This window comes from Vigna radiata, chromosome 7 (genome assembly GCF_000741045.1).
Source record: "Vigna radiata var. radiata cultivar VC1973A chromosome 7, Vradiata_ver6, whole genome shotgun sequence".
NCBI classification, from domain to species: domain Eukaryota; kingdom Viridiplantae; phylum Streptophyta; class Magnoliopsida; order Fabales; family Fabaceae; genus Vigna; species Vigna radiata.
This window is the reverse complement of record NC_028357.1, coordinates 29805182-29822179: the sequence shown is the minus strand read 5'-3', so window position 1 is coordinate 29822179 and position 16998 is coordinate 29805182. Positions and strand designations below refer to the sequence as shown.

The window sequence follows — 16998 nt, the reverse complement described above, 5'->3', positions numbered from 1 at the left end:
ATTTATTATTGTTACTTTTATTTTAGTTACTTTTTTTTATTTTTTTAACATAACTATTATAATAATTAAAATTATACTTTAATAATTATTAAGATATAAATGTGTATTAAATAATATTAAAATTTTAAATTAAATTAAATTATTATTAAATTTTTTTAAAATTTTAAATCTCGAAATGAAATTTAGAAAATTTATATAAAAATTGTTTAGATTTTAAAATCTATTAAAATGATGTAGGATGACTTTAATAAAAGAGAGAAAAAATTAGAAGGGTGTAAGTTGACTTTAATAAGAAAGAAAAAAAGTTAGAAGAATGCAGAATCACTTTATGAAGAAAGAGAAAATATTAAAATAATATTAATTAAGGTTAAATTGGTAATTTGGAGGTGAAGGATGAAACACCCTTAAAAGTTTAAGCATAAAGTAAATTAATAATGAAATAAAAGAAAATAAAACAAGACTTAAAGATTAAAATATGGTGAAATTTGTTGCTGAAGTCTCATGTTTTTTCTGGCAGTCAAGTATGCCAATCTATATTGCCCAAATCACACTATTATCCCTGAATAAAATGTTAAACAATTTACTTTTCTTTAACTTTATATTTTTCAAGATTTATTTCATTAACATTGTCATCTCATTTCATGTTTCTCTACTTCAAATTTTTAATAAAAACTCTTTATTTTTTTATCATATTCTAACTCTTCAAAAACAAAAACATTATTTTTTTTTCTGAACATTTAAAAAATAACGGTATAATAACATATTTTTATATTTATTTAATTCTTTGAAAACAAAAATATTATTTTTTTTCTGAATATCTAATAATATAAAGAACAACAGTATCATAACACATTTTTATATTTATTTAATGTTGAATATAAAAAATATTATAAAAATGTAGAATTTTATATTTTTTCAAAAATAAATAAAAATAATATCAAATAATATAAAAAATTTAAGTATTTGAAAAAGAATATTTTTCTAATCTAAATCACTGGTCCATAGATATTATTTGCATGTCACTTTCTCCTTCGAACACAACCACTTGGTTATAACTGTCTCTTTATTTTCTAGTTTTCTCTCTGCCACACCTTCATCATCATGTGCGCTTCATCTTCTCATAATTGCTGTGACTGCCAATCCACACACTCCAAAAATTTTAACGTCAATAATTATTGTTTCACCATAGAAACAATAATTTTACTTTCAATAATAACTATATGGAACTGTTTTTTATTCGGAAGATCAGATTATTATTAAAAAAAATTATGTAACTAATGACGGTTATTTTATTTTTTATTTTTGTCGTTTTTAACTACTGTTATTTATTGGAGCGATAGTTTCAAAAACATTGTAATTTTGGTCGTACTATATAATATGGATGATAGCTGTAACAAACAACCATTATTTTATACTATGTATACAGTAATGATCTAAAGAGATAAATAACATAAATGTAATATTTTTACTAAAAATCAAATTCTATAGATATAATATTTCTAATGTGTTTTCTGAATTTTTCAACATCAATTCTTCAATGTTTTCTACATAAAATAGGAATAATAATTCAACATCAATTTATCAGTTTCTAGTTTGCAGATTATTCTATTTTTAGCACATCAATTTCCTAGATAAAATGAAACTCTGTTGCATACATATATGCCCCAAAGTCTTCAAAAATTTATGCACGATGGACATCCACAAAAATTGCATCTTGTGTAAGAAAATTGTAAAAGATACTTGCTCAAGATATGTTTGCGTTAAGTACTTGAATGAGTTGCTGAGCTTGCTCGTTTTCATCAAAGGAGGGTATTTTGTAGTGTCCCAATTCAAAAGGACTTTTAAGTCAACATTTGAATATGAGAGTATTAGAGTAGTAAACCTATATGTGCGTGTTCTATACCATATATTTGTTTCATGACTAAAGAACTTCATTTAAATAAGTTAAGTTATACAACAAAAACAAAATATCTTTTTTTTTTTAACAATTTTAGGATCAAATGAAAAGTGTTATTTAACTTATCATAAGTGAAGTTACAAAATATTTGACTGAGATATGTATGATAGACAACCTATGTTACATGTTAGCCACACACATATATATATATATATATATAATTAGTTGTTTTGTGTTTTTTTTTAATTTAAATGACGGAAAGTTTTGCTTTTACTTTTAGGTTTAATATTTATTTTGGTTTTTATTTTCTCAGTTTTGTTTAAAGTAGTCTTTGATTTTTATGTTCAAAATCATCTTAATTTTTTGAAATTTTTGTTCAATTTAATCATGTTTCCTTACGGTATCTAAGTCGTGAACGACATATAGTATCCACGTGAGTCATCAATGAATGACGTGACTACCACACAATCTCATCTTATTTCCAACATCCTCGATTATATCGTCATCACATCATCGATTACCAAACTCTCCCTCCCTACCACTACACCGCCATAACGCATCACCATTTTCTTCCTCATACCACTATTGCAAGATAACCAACATGTTCTTCGAGCAAGCCACTAATCGCAAATTTGCAACCTCACAAGCAATCTGCGAAAAACCCTAAATCATGCACCAAATCGCAAGAACCTTATAGCCAACAACGCAACCACGAACCACCATAGAAACCTCTATCAGTCGCCACAGTGAAACCCTAACTACCCATTTCGTACCTCTTTCACATGAAGCCTCATTGTGAGTTCGAACCTGCAAATCAAAAAGCTAGAGACCACAAATTGTAAATGAAACTCAACATCTCCACCATCGCAAATAGAATCAACCAAGGTGAGGCACCATGTTCATTAATGTAAGAACCTAGAAAATAGAGTATTATAGTATATAGGTGTTTTAAAATAATGAGACCAAGTGTTTAAAGTTAAAATAATTCAATAAAATAAGTAGAATTTCTTAAACTTGTCTCATTACTTAAAACACAAATTATCTCTCTAAACCTCTTTTTCTTAACTTCCTCTCCCTACTCTCTAAGAGTTCCCACTCCTTAATCATTTGATTGATAATCAAGAAGTTCCTAGGAGATCACGTTGGATTAATCTCCACATCCATCCAATCTATTTCTAAGATAGAGCAAGTAAGTTTCGGCTCCTTTTTTCCTTTCGTTCTTAGTTGAGATCATGCATAGTGATCTCTATCACATGTGTTTTCCTAATTTCTTGTCTCTCTGAGGTCCTAAGGACTCACTCTGATCATAATTTGGTGATTCGTAGGTGTTTCTAGAGTTCCTTGCATTTGAAGCAACGATTAAACGTTCTTAGAGAGCTCTAGTAATTCTCTGTGAGATAAGGGAAGCTAGATTAATTCAAGTTTAGTAGACAAATTGTAATTCATGAGTTTATAATGATGACGTGCTTAAAATATACTATTAAATTGAATTTCTAAATTCTAGTATGTTGAGTTATTGAAATTGTTATGAAATAATGTGAAAATATATGAAATCTTATCTATGATTGTTATGATGAAGTTTAAAGTAATTTCTATGAGTTATAAAGGTGTTTTAGTTGTATTCCGTGTTGACTAAACTATTAGAGATTGTTGAATGGTACTAAGAAAAGGTAAGAAGTGGGTTTTTGTTTACAAATTAGAGGTTTAAGACGTGATTTTCTAAGTTCTTGGTTTAAAGTTAGAAATTGTGATGAAAAATAGTTTGTGTTCTCATTAGTAACTTGTCTATGATGAGAATTACTTGTATGAGATGTAGGAAAGGATGGTAGTTACTATAGTGAAGTCACAATGGTATTTAAAAGGTATTTTGGAGGTTCTAATAGGTAAAAAGTTAATGAAAATGAATCTGGTACAAAATTGAGTGTTTAGGTATGTCTTGGAGGTGAATTACAACTGTTTTGAGTGGTTAGAAGGGTATAAAGTTGATACAAGAGTGTTTGATGGTTCATAGGTGAAATTGGACTTGGTTTAGCTAGATATAAGGGATTTGACAAGTGAAATATTGAATTAGATGCTCTGGACTATTTGTGATGATTGGAAATCTGTTATTAAGTCCACTAGCACTTGTTCAAGCTATTGGTTGTAGAAATTGAGTCTTTCAAAGTATATAAGTGAGTTTGGCCTATTTTAAGGTAGCAATTGGGTTTAAGGTAGCCATTTTTAGTTAGAAGTGTGAACTAAAAGTTTTCTCAATGCCTAGGAGGCCTTAGGAGTTAGTTAAACTTGTGTATAAGGTATCCAAAGTCATAATTAGAGGTATTTGAAGTCTGATGTCACGCTCAGGCACCCCAAACACCCTCTTAGGCACCCTTTTTGCGAGAGGAATTCGCTCGAGCGCCTCCTAAGTGCCCCTGTCCAAGGATCCGACGTCTGAGCGCCCTTTTAGGAGGGACTGAGCGCCTCTGCACTAATTTTGGGTTTTCATCTTTTGGTTTGTCTTGTGTTTCTAATGTACTGTGTTGGTTTCTTTGAGACATGTGTGATAATTTATTATGAGTTTTGTGGTGATATATGAAGTGGTATGTTTGCTTGTTTTATTAATGGAAAAGGTATGGAAATGAGTTCCAAGGAGGAACTTCATGATAGTGATTTCAATTATTGTAAGTATGAATATGGGAAGTTCAGTTTTAGAGTTCATCCTGGCATTGTAATGATCACATATTCTCAAGTAGAGAGGGGTAAGGCATGTCGTGCGAATAACAGGAGGTCCTAGTCTAAGGGCTTTACCTTAGCCTAAGGCGAGTGATGATGGACTAACCTTGTGTGGTAGCTGGGGGTGGGCCAGCTGTTTCACTAAGACAGGTGCACAAACTGCCATAGCTCGATATCATACTAATCCAGATAGTCGAGTTTAAGTCTTGTCATACATAAGGTGTTTGATTGTTTGGTGTGATATATGTATCATGTGTAAAATGTTTAACATGTTTATATGTATTATGAATTGTTTTATTTTTAGCTTACCCTTTTGTTTGTGATTTTCTTGTATGTTCTTGTGCTTTGGTATTGGCTATGATCATCCGGTGAATGTGAGCAAAGAGTGATGATATGTCTGTGGATCAAGCCTTGGAGGGAGGATCAACAGATGCATCATTTCTCTCAGACTTTAGAAATGTATATAGTTTTGCTTAGTAGTATTGTATATAAAGTTAGCTTTTATGTTTATATTAGATGACTGTAAATAACTTTATATTTCATGTTTTGTCTTGTTTTATTAATTACGTGATAATTCTTATATAGTTGAATACTATATTTTGAGATGTTATAGTTAAACCACCACAGATTCGCACAACCATAAAACCCTCACATCAATCACCACCTGCAAACACAAAGTCCAAAATCGTGAATTAGAAAACCTTAATCGCGAAATCCACATTCGCGTCACCATGGGAAGCCAAATCGCAAGTCAGAAAACCCTAATTGCTATGGGCAACCATGTCAGAAAAAATGGGTTATTTCATTCACTAATGGCAGACGTGGACACTACTGTTAACGATTTAGACGTTGTTAGAAAAAATGACAAAATTGAACAATAATTATACCATGCTCGAAAAAATCAATAATCACACTTGAGAATTAAACTGTAAAATAATTCTAGAAGGCTTGATTGATCCCTCTCATAATCTTCTATTTATAAAAATAAATTGATACAAGAGTACATGATAAATAGGATAACCCTAGACACAATATAATGATGATAAATAGGGTAAATGTTCTAACATGCCCCCCCCCCCCCTCCCCCCCTCAAGTTGGAGCATATAGATTATATGATTCAAGCTTGGAATAAATAAACTCAATTTAAAATATATAATTTGTCTTCAAGAGTGTGCGGCAAACAAATGCTCAATCACAGATCGACGAACTACAATAGTTTATGAACAATGGTGGACAATTGGGAAACTTCAACTAGCACCATGAAACTTCAAGTAGGATGGCTTTGACAAAGGAGGACAATGACAAACTCCAGGGACTAGATTGCCATCAAGTAAGGGTGGGGCTTGTAGTGGCTGAAAACGACAAAACTGCAGGGACTGCCATTACTGACGGATGAGGTGATGAGGCGATGAGGCCTATAGTGGCTAAAAGTGACAAAACTGCAGGGACTGCCATTTTGACTAATGGAATGAAGTGGCTGAAAGCGACAAAACTGCAAGGACTATCATCACGGACTGATAGGGTGATGAGGCCTATAGTGGCTGAAAAACCTAGCTGGAAACATTTTGCCCCTCAGGTGGAAATGATGGCGCGTCGATGACAAACCGTGAAATTAAAAGATCATAATAGTCTCCTTTATTCATCAAAACTAAAGATAATATCTTTAACATTAACAAAGGGTTGGTGAAATTGTTGACTAAGATTTTGAATCTCGCCAGAAATAGATCTCCGAGCAACCTTCAACCCATGACTTTGGTGTTGAAATTCCTTGGTGTTAACCACATACTGTCCTTGGAGACTTGTAAATAAATGACACCCAACAGGAGCATCAAAATTGCTACAACTTGCAAAGCATAAGGACGACATATGGCATCAAAAAGCTAAAGATAGATTGGAGGTCCAAAGGTTCTCTATTGGACTACTCCCAAATGGTGATACTTAGCACTACTATATCACAAGAAGTATAAGTTAAACCGAAACCCAAGAAGAAAGTCAATAATAACTATCCAAGGAAGAGGTGACACAATGGAGTCGAGAACGGTCATTTTTTGTCTTCAAGATTCTGAACAGAATGATGGTTGAGACACATCAGTGGTACACAAGGGGAAGAAACCCATTGGTACAAGGGGAAGAAACCCATTGGTACAAGGGGAAGAAACCCATTGGTGGAGGTAGAAAGGTGTTGGACACGAGGCGTTGTATTAGCGGAACTGTGACATCAGGGCACTTACGAGGGCGGGGAGTGATTGCTGGTGCAAGAGGCACGAAGTGCGAGAGGCACAAACAAAGAGCGGCTCCTCGCTGGCTTGCAGTGTAAGGGGCACATGGAAGAATCGAACATACACCGGAATGAGAGAGATCTAAAGATTGTATAGGTATGAGACTATACTGTTGAATGATAGCTTAAAAGAATTGATTTGGTTACTCATATCAACAAATGCATTTGTTTTTCGATAGCCTAACTCATAAGAACTCTATGGTTAAGTGTGCTTAACCTGGAATAATTTAGGAATGGGTAGGAAAATGACCTAATGGAAAGACAATTACTAGATTTCTTAATCAACTTTTACATATTAATTAGATCAAAATTAATTCTTGGTTCAGAACTCAAATCTCTTCATACATTATGTGGTTAAAATTTTCATTTTAAATTTGGACATATTCTTTTGTAAAATGAAATATTTATTTTATTTTATATTTGACATAATTTTAAATATTTTTTTAATGTACATTATAATTGGTGGTTAATTAGTAAATGAATAACCACTACAAACATAATTTAATTATCACAAACCTCTTCACTTTAGCCATTTATTTCAAGTTTGAGTTTTAAATATATAATTATAATTATTTAAATATATTTTAATTTTAAATTTTTTGGATAATTTTAGTTTTGGCTCTTCAATTTAAAAAAAAATGTTTTTATTCTCTAAATTAGAAAACTATGATTTAAAATTTTAAACAAAACTATTTAAAAAAAAATAACTAACTTTTAGTTTTTCAAACTGTTCAAATATTAAAACTATATTTCTTTTAAATTTAAAGATATTTAATTTGTGAATGAAGACCTAATTCACTTGTAATTTTTGAGACTTAAAAAAGCAAATAAACAAGTTAACTAATGAAAGAGAAGAATCTGTCATTCATAATAATATTTCATTCTATAAGATCTATGGAAAAGTTAAATCCGTAGGGAAGAAAGATAAATTAATAAGATATTTTGAGTTGGTTGGGTAAAGTTTCATGAGCACTGGAGTTCAATAAATTGAGTGAGCTTTGGCCAGAATTGCAGGCCAAACCGTGTTAAGTTCTGGATTTTGATGTATTTGAAGCTGTGAGAACACGACAGTCCAAAAATTACTAGGGGAAGTTAAAAACCAAGCACTAATGAGTTTGTGTTGTTGTCTGTCGGCAATAATAAAGGGTTATAGCCAAAATTGATGTAGTCCCACCACTCCAACTGTCAGAACTCATTTTTTTTTTCTTCTCTTCCCCTTCTCATTTCCCATTTAGTAGTCACTTTCCAACTTTCTTCCACTGAAATACACTCAACGAGACTACACTACCAACTCTCTTTTTCTCTCACTCTGTATCAGGTAACTCACCGCTGCTCTCTCTCTCTCTTGAGTGATTTGGATCTACAAGGTGAAAGAGAACTAAAGATTCATTTTTTGTAATACTTTTCTTTCTGGGACATTTATCGAATGATACTTTCATGCTCCTGTTGCTTTCTTCTCTTTCTTTTCCAAAACATAGCATTTATTTGGCTGTGTCATTATTATTATTATTGTTGTTGTGATGATCTTTATTGTCGTTGCTAAAATAATTGGAATTATTTGCGACCTTCCAGCTTAATTTGTCCATCGTTTGAGTTTGTTCACGTTTTTGCTGATAAGTTTCAATTTTTGTGAGCTTTATCTTTCGTTGGATGTAATTAGATCATCAGCTAACCCGGATAAACGGTTGAGATTGGGGGTTGGGAGAGTGTTCAAAGGAGATTTTTTGAAAGTGGCTTTCTGGATTTTGTTAAGATCGGATAATAGTGGCAAATAGTTCCTGATTTTAAAGTTTTCCTTGATCATTGTGTAAATTCATTAGCAATCTCATGTTAGATCGGCTTGCATACTTGTGAAAATAAAATAAAAATAAGTTATGATGAAACTTTGATTGAAAGATAGTTAAAGTTGTTTCCTTTCATTTAGTTATCATTTTAGTTTACGAGGGGAACACAGATCTTCCATGCTAGAAATTGTGCCCCCAAAACTGGCTTATAATTCTAAGTCAGTACTACCTTTTTGTTAATGAGTACTGATAAATTCTATGTTTAGATAATTGTTTGTTCAATTTTGCTGGTTTTCTTGATTTGTGATTATATACTGCAACTTGTCACCCACTAATTTCAGTATACATGGCATAGGGTTGAGAGGGTGCTAACGGCCGATTAATGGGTTCAAAAACAAATCCATCGGGCCATAGAGGACGAAGGCCACTGTCAATATTTGTTGTGCTTGCTCTGTGCTGTTTCTTTTATCTTTTGGGAGCATGGCAAAGAAGTGGGTCTGGGAAGGGAGATTACCTTGCTTTGAATGTTAACAAGATGATGACAGACTGCACTGTTTTACCCAATTTGAGTTTTGAATCCCATCACAATGATGTAGAAATTGTTGAACCTTCTGAGCCAAAAGCTAAAGTATTCAAGCCGTGTGATGTAAAGTATAGAGATTATACACCTTGCCAAGAGCAAGACCGAGCAATGACATTCCCAAGAGAAAACATGATCTATAGGGAGAGGCATTGCCCTGCTGAAAACGAAAAACTGCACTGCCTCATTCCAGCCCCTGAAGGATACACAACTCCTTTTCCCTGGCCTAAAAGCCGTGATTATGCCTACTATGCTAATGTTCCTTACAAGAGCCTCACAGTGGAGAAGGCTGTTCAAAATTGGGTGCAATTCCAGGGAAATGTTTTTAAGTTTCCCGGTGGAGGGACTATGTTTCCTCAAGGAGCAGATGCATATATTGATGAACTTGCATCAGTTATTCCAATTGCAGATGGGTCTGTCAGAACAGCACTGGACACTGGCTGCGGGGTAACTTTTAATGTTTAATTTATCCTTCTGATAGTATGCTCTTTTTCTTTCTTTTTTTTTTTTCTTATAGTTTAAGGATAGGTATTAGATGGAAAAAGCTCCTCTGATGTAGATTGAGGCCAGGAAGCTTTGTAAATCAACTTATAGATGTAAATCAATTTATAATTTTACAGGTTGCGAGCTGGGGAGCCTACTTGCTGAAGAGAAATGTGCTGGCTATGTCCTTTGCTCCAAAGGACAACCATGAAGCACAGGTTCAGTTTGCTCTTGAACGAGGGGTACCTGCTGTTATTGGTGTCCTTGGCTCTATCCGTCTTCCATACCCGTCTAGAGCCTTTGATATGGCACAGTGTTCTAGATGTCTAATTCCATGGACTTCAAATGGTCAGTGCTAAATTGGACAATCAATACGATGATCAGGAATACTTTGTTATTCTCCTTTTATTATGTAGATGATGATACATCTGAACTTTCAAAGAAAATAATGCAAAGTTCTGTAGATTTGACATCTTTTTGTCCTATATGCCAATGCAATTGCTTGCCAAAATTAATGAACGTCCACCCTATTATTGAATGCAGAGGGCATGTATCTAATGGAAGTTGATCGAGTGTTAAGACCAGGTGGATACTGGATTTTGTCTGGCCCCCCAATTAATTGGAAAACATACTACCAAACATGGAAGCGAACCAAGGAAGATTTGAAGGCAGAACAGACAAAAATTGAGGAGTTAGCTGAAAGTCTTTGTTGGGAAAAGAAGTATGAAAAGGGTGATATCGCTATTTGGAGAAAGAAAGTAAATGCTGAATCCTGCAAAAGAAAGTCTTCAAATATATGTGACTTAGCTAATGCTGATGATGTGTGGTAAGTCTTGCTTATCTTTATGCACTTCATTCAGGTAGTTACTTGCAATCATGTATAGTTGAAGAGATTTGGATAACGAATAGTTACACAAGATTTCAAACACTATTCCTCTGGTTCTTTTTATTTGTTATTCACATTCTTGGACAATGAGGAGATTGTGAATAACTTCATGCCGTGCTCTAAAATTCATTGGTGTTGAATATTTTCTTGTTTCAATGATTCTTTTTGCAGGTACCAAAAAATGGAGGCCTGTAAAACCCCATTACCTGAGGTAACCAACAAAAATGAAGTTGCTGGAGGGGAATTGAAGAAGTTTCCTGCTAGGCTTTTTGCTGTCCCTCCTCGAATAGCCCAGGGGAATGTACCGGGGGTTACAGCTAAATCTTATCAAGAAGACAACAAATTATGGAAAAAGCATGTTAATGCTTACAAAAGAATGAATCAATTGATTGGCACTACTAGATATCGGAATGTGATGGACATGAATGCAGGTCTAGGAGGATTTGCAGCTGCACTTGATTCACAGAAGTCTTGGGTGATGAATGTTGTGCCCACAATTGCTGATAACACTTTGGGTGTTGTCTATGAGAGAGGTTTGATTGGGATTTATCATGACTGGTATGTTTCTAAGCTTTTCTTAACGTTATAGGGTACTTCCAATTTCATGAAAATTTTCCTTGCTAATTGAATTCCTATTTTTCAACAAAAATGATTCATTAAACTGAAATGCATGGGAATGATCTTTCATGTGTGAATACTATAATGCAACATAGGTTTCTTGTTTAAAGATGACAATTCATCCTGTTTTCATAAGTATTCTTCGAACATGTCTTTATTTTGACAGGAAATTCTTGAATGACTAGGTATGAGTAATATCTGAATTTTTTAAATTGGATATAGGAACAAATATGAGTATGTACATATTCATCTTGTTTCCATCCCCCATACCCATCCCAATATCCATCTCATCTCCATCTGAATTATTTTTTTTTTGTTTCTTCAGGTGTGAAGGCTTTTCTACGTATCCAAGGACATACGATCTGATTCATGCCAATGGTTTATTTAGCTTGTACCGGGGAAAGTAAGTTTCTTCTTTTTTTCTTAATTCCCGATCGTGTCATCGAAAATGGACATTCAATGAAAATGTTGCCACTGATTTGATTAACAGATGCAACTTGGAAGACATCCTTCTAGAGATGGATCGCATCCTAAGGCCTGAAGGAGCAATCATCATTCGGGACGAAGTTGATGTTCTTAATAAGGTTAAGAAAATTGTTGGAGGGATGAGATGGAATGCGAAAATGGTGGATCATGAGGATGGCCCACTTGTGCCTGAGAAGATTTTGGTTGCAGTGAAAGAGTATTGGGTTGCCACCACCAAACAAAACTCATCCAATGAGGAATAAAACCGCCATTGTTTTTCTGTGAAACTTACACCTCTTCAAGGCCTAAACCCAAAGCAAAGAAGAAATGGGGAAAACTTATGAATAATGCAAAGAGAGGAAGAAAAGTAGAGCAAAGGAAATAGAATGTTGGAGTTTATTCTACGTCTGCCTTATACCAAGTGTAGAACTGTAGATAAAATGGTCCTAATTAGTCTTCAGTATATTCATTTTGAAGGATATCACCAAATTTAGCTCCCCAAGATGTTTTTTTATATGAATACTGGTTATGTTAGAATATTCAAATATTGCAATTTTATTTATTCTATTAAATTAAAATGTTTGTGTTAATTTTAAACTCCATTGGGACTAATTTAGATGTGTTCGTTGCCAGTGAACGGTTTGAATTGTTAAGCCTTCTCGGCTCTTTTTTTTTTTTTCGGCTTTTGCTTCCTCCACCCCTATAATTTCTTTGCAAACCCACGAGTTTTCAAAATAACTATTTTATCCCTCATAAAAGTGATTGATTGAAATTTTCATAATAAAATTCATGGTATGAAATATATTTTGGAATAAACTTTCAAAATAGGATTTCAGAACAAGTTTTTTGAATAAGCTTTTTAGAACAAATTTTCTATGATACATAAAAAACTAGAACAAAATTTTCAAAATAAGTTTTTTCTTCTTATTTCTTCAAATTTTGAAATAATTTTTTAATTTTTTTACAGCAATGGTGACTATGATAACAGTGGAGTAATACAGTAAAAATTACATTTTAACCTTTTTCTGGTAGTGTGAGATTCAGTCAGTAATTGTGCGGTGCTGGAAGCAATACCCATTATAATTTGATTTCATTTAGGTTTGAGGGAGTCAAATTGAAGCACCAAGTAAGTGTAACGCGTGGAGTGGGGTTTAGGAATAGGGTTGCTACTATCTGCACCATCATTTATTTCTTCTTGCACTACCCTATATTTGAAAATTGGGGCGAAGGAAGTAGGTGGGAACATAGCCATATTCGGGCGGACAGGTACTGGTTGCTCTTAGTACCACCACATCCTAAGACATAGGCCTATGTCTAGCGGGTAGTTAGCATTTCACAATTACCATATTGTCTTCTATTAGTCAATGTTGCTTCTACACACAACATCCTCTGTAATAATTGATTTTTAATTATTTTGAAACATCCCATAATATAATTCATTATTGCATTTCTAGAACAATTTACATTATATTTTTAGAGTATTATTTTCAGAAACATAATTTATTGAGGTTCAAATACTAATTGCCAAAATTTTATCAATCTAGGAGTTTTTTTCGAGCCACAACCTTTATGAAAAAAATGTTCGGCACAGAAAAAATAAAAGAAAAGAAGGTCATGTGCACTCTACTATTGGCCTTAATATAAGATTATTTTTTTTTTCGTTTCAACTAGTTCATTTATGTATCTTCCTACAATTTTTTCTTACAAATCTTATTGGTATTTTAAGAAGACAATATTAAATAAAAAATAAAAAATATAACATTTTAGAAACTTTGAAATATTCAATAATTTTTCTGTCAAGGAGAAAATTAGTATGAATATTATACAAAGAATTCATTAGTGGAAAATGTCAGTATGCTATATTATTTATGTTTGACTATAAAGTGTGCTAATATATATATATATATATATATATATATATATATATATATATATATGATAAACTCTTTTATGTTTGGCTGAGAATTAAAAAGTTTTACTTTTATATGGAGATTTAGGAGTACGAAATAAATGAATTTTTTTAACTTAACAATAAAGAGTCCAATGTAAATGAGCTTTTAAAATGTTATGTACAACTTTTTTTTCTTATTTTTTATTTTTAAAAGTGTGAACTTGTAACTTCTCTCTTTTCAAGCTACGATCAGAAGGATCTAAAATAAAAAAAAAAAAAAAATCGTATCTACATGTATTTGCAAATAAAATCTATAATGGATAGAAAATTGATATTTTAAATAGATACCCATGTGTAATGGATATAGGTATTTTTTTTATCTGCATGTTAATGGGACAAGTACAAATATTTTGCTTCAATAAAGAGTTTTGACGAGGAAGACTCCTTAATAAGTGTTGAAGATTTAAATAATATTTAGATTCAATAGATACATTCAAAACTTAAGAATTTAATTGTTGAAATCTTCTAAGCTATGTATATTAATTAAATTAATAGATCATGAGTCAATAAGCAGAACCCAAACTGAATAAAAGTTTTATATTTTATAAAAACACATGTGATAATCAATCATCATTAATGATAATCAATTATCCAATTAAAAATCATTTTTTGTGATAATCGATTATTAGAAAAAATGTTTTTTGAATTTTTCTTTGAAATAATTGATGACCACTCATGATAGTCGATTATCAACGCAATTTCAAATAAGTTTTTCAAATTCTTAACCTAATTTTCAAAACTAAAAGTCCATATATATTTTATGTAAACCTATTTTTGAATAACTTTTCACTCAAAGGTTTAGTGTTATGTTGTCAAGAGAAACTCTTCGTGTTTAGTGTTGTGCTGTCAAGAGAAAGTGTTTGTGAAAAAGAACTTTGAAAAACCTAATGTGAGTAGAGCGAGAAATTTCACTAAGTGATTCTTGAGTGATTGAGTGTTGTTATTGTTGAAAAACTATTTATCATTTGTATATTAAAGGTTGTTCATCCTTTGTGAGTCAAAGGAGGTGTTGATCATCTCTTGTGTTATCAAAAAATGTGTTTTCTAACTATTTTTTATTCTCTTTGATTGTAAGTTGTGACTATTTTTTAATGATTAGTTAATTTCTATTTAGAAAGATTAACAACTTAAAATAGAATATTTAAAAAGAAATTACATCCAATCTTAACCAACACATTTCACACTATTTTTAATTCCAAACCTTAAAGGTAATGGATTTATGTATGTTATATTTCATATGATGTTTAAATTTATTACTTTTATCTAAGGTAAGATTTTAACTAATACTTGGATTATTTCCAATATATATTATAAAAAATTAGAGAATCAATAACACCTCCTTCATGCCATAATTTTTAATCTATTTTAGTATGCAAACTAGTTCAACCGATTCAATTTTTTACATACTAATAACGGGTAGGATCAAAACAAACTAAATTCATCCGTTTTTTTTTTAAATTTTCCATCCATAACGGTGTCTTATAGAGAGATAAATGAATAAATAGATAAATAAATAAACAGACGTAAGCCATCCATAAGTAGTGACTTTAAGAGGACCCAAAACTTAACGTACAATTGTTTTCTAGTGTCAAACTAAATGAAGTTTCTCTAACAAATGTAAGCCAGTGTGAGTGTTTTCTATTATGTATTTTTCCTTGAACCTGCAAGAGATTAAGTTTCATGAAATAATAAGTACTTAAAATTCTCACAATTCTATCCTAAGTATTTGACCTCATCTAAAATATTTAGACATATTGGACGGACAAGTGTTTGAGTTTTGTGTGGTGCGACTTAAATGTAATGTTTGACAGTGGAGTATGCAATGTAACAAACTCACCACAAATTGCTTGGACCCATTGAGGAGTTGCAGAGATCACATCATCAATACCAATAAACATATCCAAATAATTATCCAACATTAACACATTACCTTGATAGTCCTCACAACCACCACACACTCCTTGCCTACCAAATACTTATTATGCATACTACTGCCTAAGCATCTCTCAAATTCTTATCATCACCGTCACAATTGATATATATATATATATATATATATATATATATATATATATATATATATATATATATATATATATGGGTTTGCTAACTTGCGTATGCCTGTTTTTCAGTTGGTACATTTTAGCAATGTGTATCGAATTTCAGTAGACAAAAATACCTTTATATAATTATAAGTTTTAAGGTTAAGGATATTTTAATAATTTTCATTCTCAACATTAAAAAAATAAAAAATAAAAACCCCAAACCCTTATCAACCTCTCACATTCCTTTCAACCTTTTTTCTTTCATCTCTTCCACTCCAACATTTTTTTCTCTCATCCATACTCTAGTCCCAATTGAAAAAAAATCAGAAAGACTTGTCTTATTTTAATAATTTTCATTCTCAAAACTAAAAAAAGAAATCATAAACACTTACTCACCTCCTTCATCCCTCTCAATACTTTCTCCTTCATCTCTTTCACTCAAACATTTTTTCTGTCATCTCTTCACTAGCTCCAACTAAAAAAACACTCATTATTAAATAAAATGGTTAGAGAAAAAATATACTTACATAAATAAAAAAATTAAAGCACCTAATTTTTTCTTTATATAATTTTAAATAAAATTTCAAGATTTAGAATTTTTATTGTTTGATTTTTTCGTTGAGAATTTTATTGTACTTTGATTTGTTTTTTTCTTTAGTAAAGGAAAACAAGTTAATGAATTTCTACCAAAAAAAAAATTAAATGGACACGGAACAATGTTACATAGTAGTCTTAGAATGTAAAGGAAGGATGCTCATAAGTCTTGGTGCAAGTTGTGTCTGTCAGCTGTAATATATATAGTAAACATAATGAAATTAAAAAGATTTTGAATAAACTTTTTTCGGAAGGTGAATATGTCAATGACTCAACTCTTTACAAAAGTAAATCGTTTAATAATGAGTGTTTTTTTAGTTGGGGCTAGTGCAGAGATGACAGAGAAAATGTTTTGAGTGAGAGAGATGAAGGAGAAAGGGTTGAGAGGAATGAAAAATGTGAGTAAGGGTTTGGGGTTTCTTTTTTTAGTTTTGAGAATGAAAATTATTAAAATAAGTCAAATGTTTCTGATTTTTTTTTCAATTAGGATAGAGTAGAGATGAGAGAGAAAAGGTTGGAGTGAAAAAGATGAAAGAGAAAGGATTGAGAGGAATGAGAGAGGTGGGTAAGGGTTTGGGGTTTTTTTTTTTAATTTTTTTAATTTTGAGAATGAAAATTATTAAAATACCCTTAACCTTAAAACTTAGAATTCATGATATATAAGGGTATTTTTGTCTACTGAAACCCTGTACACATTGCTAAAAT

General features: G+C 31.8%; 1 protein-coding gene across 2 annotated transcripts; it reads left to right on the top strand.

Annotated features, from left to right (window-relative positions):
- Positions 1-7933: 7933 nt before the first annotated feature.
- On the top strand, positions 7934-12303 carry LOC106768649 (probable methyltransferase PMT14). Of its 2 annotated transcripts, none has more exons than XM_014653903.2 (7): positions 7934-8254; positions 9027-9698; positions 9872-10082; positions 10278-10560; positions 10792-11178; positions 11564-11641; positions 11729-12303. In XM_014653903.2, exons 2-7 carry the CDS (start codon positions 9054-9056, stop codon positions 11964-11966), a joined length of 1842 nt encoding a protein of 613 aa, XP_014509389.1. In that variant the 5' UTR covers positions 7934-8254; positions 9027-9053; the 3' UTR covers positions 11967-12303. The 2 variants fall into 2 exon arrangements, with proteins under 2 accessions (XP_014509389.1, XP_014509387.1); XM_014653901.2 differs by having other exon boundaries at positions 7935-8205.
- Positions 12304-16998: the final 4695 nt, after the last annotated feature.